Source organism: Pteropus alecto, unplaced genomic scaffold (assembly GCF_000325575.1).
Source record: "Pteropus alecto unplaced genomic scaffold, ASM32557v1 scaffold131, whole genome shotgun sequence".
Lineage (NCBI taxonomy): Eukaryota > Metazoa > Chordata > Mammalia > Chiroptera > Pteropodidae > Pteropus > Pteropus alecto.
In genome coordinates this window covers 989,079-991,595 of record NW_006434709.1, presented here as the reverse complement: position 1 = coordinate 991,595, position 2,517 = coordinate 989,079, and the positions used below count along the sequence as shown (strand labels likewise).

The following is a 2,517-nucleotide window of genomic DNA, read 5'->3' as shown; positions in this document are numbered from 1 at the left end:
CTTTCCCTCTGCTGAAGCAGAGGTCAGAGAGGACCCCAGCCTGGCCCGGTCACATATGTCATACAAGCTAGTATGTTACTGAGGATATCAGCTGGGCCTCCACCTACCTATTCCCAACTGGGAAGTGGATTGGGAGCATGGGGGACTCAGGTACCACTTTCCACTGTGACTAGAAGCCCATGTCAGGGCCAAGTGGTGTGGTGTGCAGGACGGGGCCCCCTGGCTTGGCAGGAACACGAGATAGCAGCTCCTTCATGGCTGGCCACCTAACCCCATCAGGAGGCAGAGAACTGAAGATGCCTCAGAGATGTGTTTGGAAAGTGATTTCACTTGGTCTTTCTGTCTCCTCCTTCAGTGTGATCCTTACATCAAGATCTCCATAGGGAAGAAATCGGTGAGTGACCAGGATAACTACATTCCCTGTACTCTGGAGCCTGTGTTTGGAAAGTAAGTTGCGGGCAACCTGGGTCTTTGGGTGGAGGAGGTGCCAGTCTGGATAACCCACAGCCCAGTTGGGGAGATGCAGCTGCCACTGGGAAGCCCCTGGCTTCTAGAACAAAGCTGCGTTCCCTAAATCTTGCATATCTGGGGAGAGGGGAGGAGCATAACTTCAGCTAGTTCTTCATTATGTGTGCTAAAGGTTGGAGTCCTGGCAGAATCTCCTAGTTAAACATGTAAACAACCACCTCAAAGATCAGAAATCTAAATGGAAACCCAGAACACGTATTTGCTAATTATTCTCTCTCTTTTTTTTAAGATTATCTTTTCTTTTGGGATAATTTTAGGTTTACAGAAAAGTTACAAAGATGGTACCATTTCCATATGCCCTTCTCTCAATTTCCCCTACTGTCGACATCTTACCAAAAACCATGATCTATTTGTCAAAACTAAATAACTGATAGTGGTGCATTACTATTTACTAAACTCTAGACTTCATTAGTTTTTGCCAATTTTCCCATTGATGTCCTTTTATGGTTCTAGGCTCTAATCCAGGATCCCACATTGCATTTAGTGATTATGATTTTATGGTTGCACATTCATCTGATGTGGATATAGATAGAGGGAAGACATGGACTTAAGATAGTAAAAAGCTTCTTGAAATCTCAGAGCAGAGAAAGGAAGGGTCAGAGCCCACTGCATGCGAGTAGGTCCCAGGCATCCTGACTTCTGCTGTTTGGATGCGAGCTTAATCAGGCTGAAGAAAGGAAAATTATAGAGGGAGATCGGAGGCTATTTCTCTAGCCCTTGTAGGGGAAGGCGGGGGGCGTTCTGATGCTATCGAGTGACACATTGAATTCATAAACCTGTGTCTATCAAGTTGGTTGTGGTCACTCAGCCCTGCAGCAAGGACCCAATCAGCCTGGGGGAGTGCCATTTTTGAAGGTGAAATGGTCTTGGCCAGTGATGAGCCACCACCAAGCTGGAATTGGAGGGAAAGGCTGCAGGGAAGATGGCAGACGGGAGCTCTATTCGGTGAGCTCCAGTGGCTGGCGTGGGGGCACAGGCTCACAGTGACTGGGCAGCAGGGTGGATCTGTTCCACGATGGGGGTGTGGAGGTCAGGACCCAGGACCAGGTGGGGGAGCAAGTGCAGAAACACACACTTCCCACTTTGTTTACCATCTTCCCCAAATCATGGCCAAGCTGGTCTGCCTGGGGTCTCAAGCCTCCCTCAGGTCACAGCAGAAACCTTTTCTTTCGAACAAGCATAACCAAAAGGATATAATCAAAACACAACTTTGTTTTTGTCTGCCAGTATCCCATAAACATTTATTCGTGGGGGTTATCTTCCCTGTTCCCTGAGTGGAAACTGTGGCAGGCAGGCGGGCAGTTTTTCTGCTCACATTTAGACAGTCCACTTTGTCATAAACCCACAGTCCCAACTTGGTAACCAGAATGCCCACTGATGTGTAATTATGAACACCCCGGATGGCTGGAGGGCAGTCATTCCCCTCTCCCGGCTGGTCCACTTTGGGCATAGCTGTGTACAGCATGAGGATGTGCGTGTGGAGGGAAGGCTTTTCCTCCCTCCCTCTCTCTGCCTAGTGTCTCTCCTCTCCCACTCTCTGGCTCCCTTGTTGGAGCCCCAGGTCCCATGGGGCAGGACTGAGAGCTGCTCCAGTCTGGCCTTGTGTTGGCCTAGCCAGGATGGGAGGAAAGTGGCTCCTCCCTCTCTCCTCCTCGCTACCACAAGCTGCTTTCACTTCCTTGAGTGTGAGTTGGATGCTAGTCTTGCATCTCCCTTCTGCAAGGAAATGAAGGAGAAGGGCCAGCACCTCCACATTTGACCCCCATAGGGCTGGTGGGTCTCAGAGCACAGCAGGAGCTCTCTCCAAAGAAATTTCTTCACAAACCCTCTCTCCATCCCACTGCAGAAGTAGGTGTGAAGCCCCAAGAGGCCTGAGAGTGGGTCCCAGGCCACCCTCTGCTGAATTCCAGAGCTCTGGCACTTTGTTCTGGAGTTTCACATCTCTCGTCTCCTGGTGTAAACTTCAGTTTTAATGTCTCTTCCAATTCA

At 49.6% G+C, this 2,517-nt stretch overlaps 1 protein-coding gene across 1 annotated transcript in view; it reads left to right on the top strand.

The window, feature by feature from the left end:
- The window catches only part of DYSF (dysferlin), a 203,049-nt gene that overhangs the window by 181,780 nt on the left and 18,752 nt on the right, over positions 1-2,517 (top strand). Inside the window, exons 44-45 of the mRNA XM_025045188.1 lie at positions 356-447; positions 1,319-1,799. Of these exons, the coding sequence (XP_024900956.1) occupies positions 356-447; positions 1,319-1,799 (573 nt within the window). The remainder of the gene's footprint in view (positions 1-355; positions 448-1,318; positions 1,800-2,517) is intronic.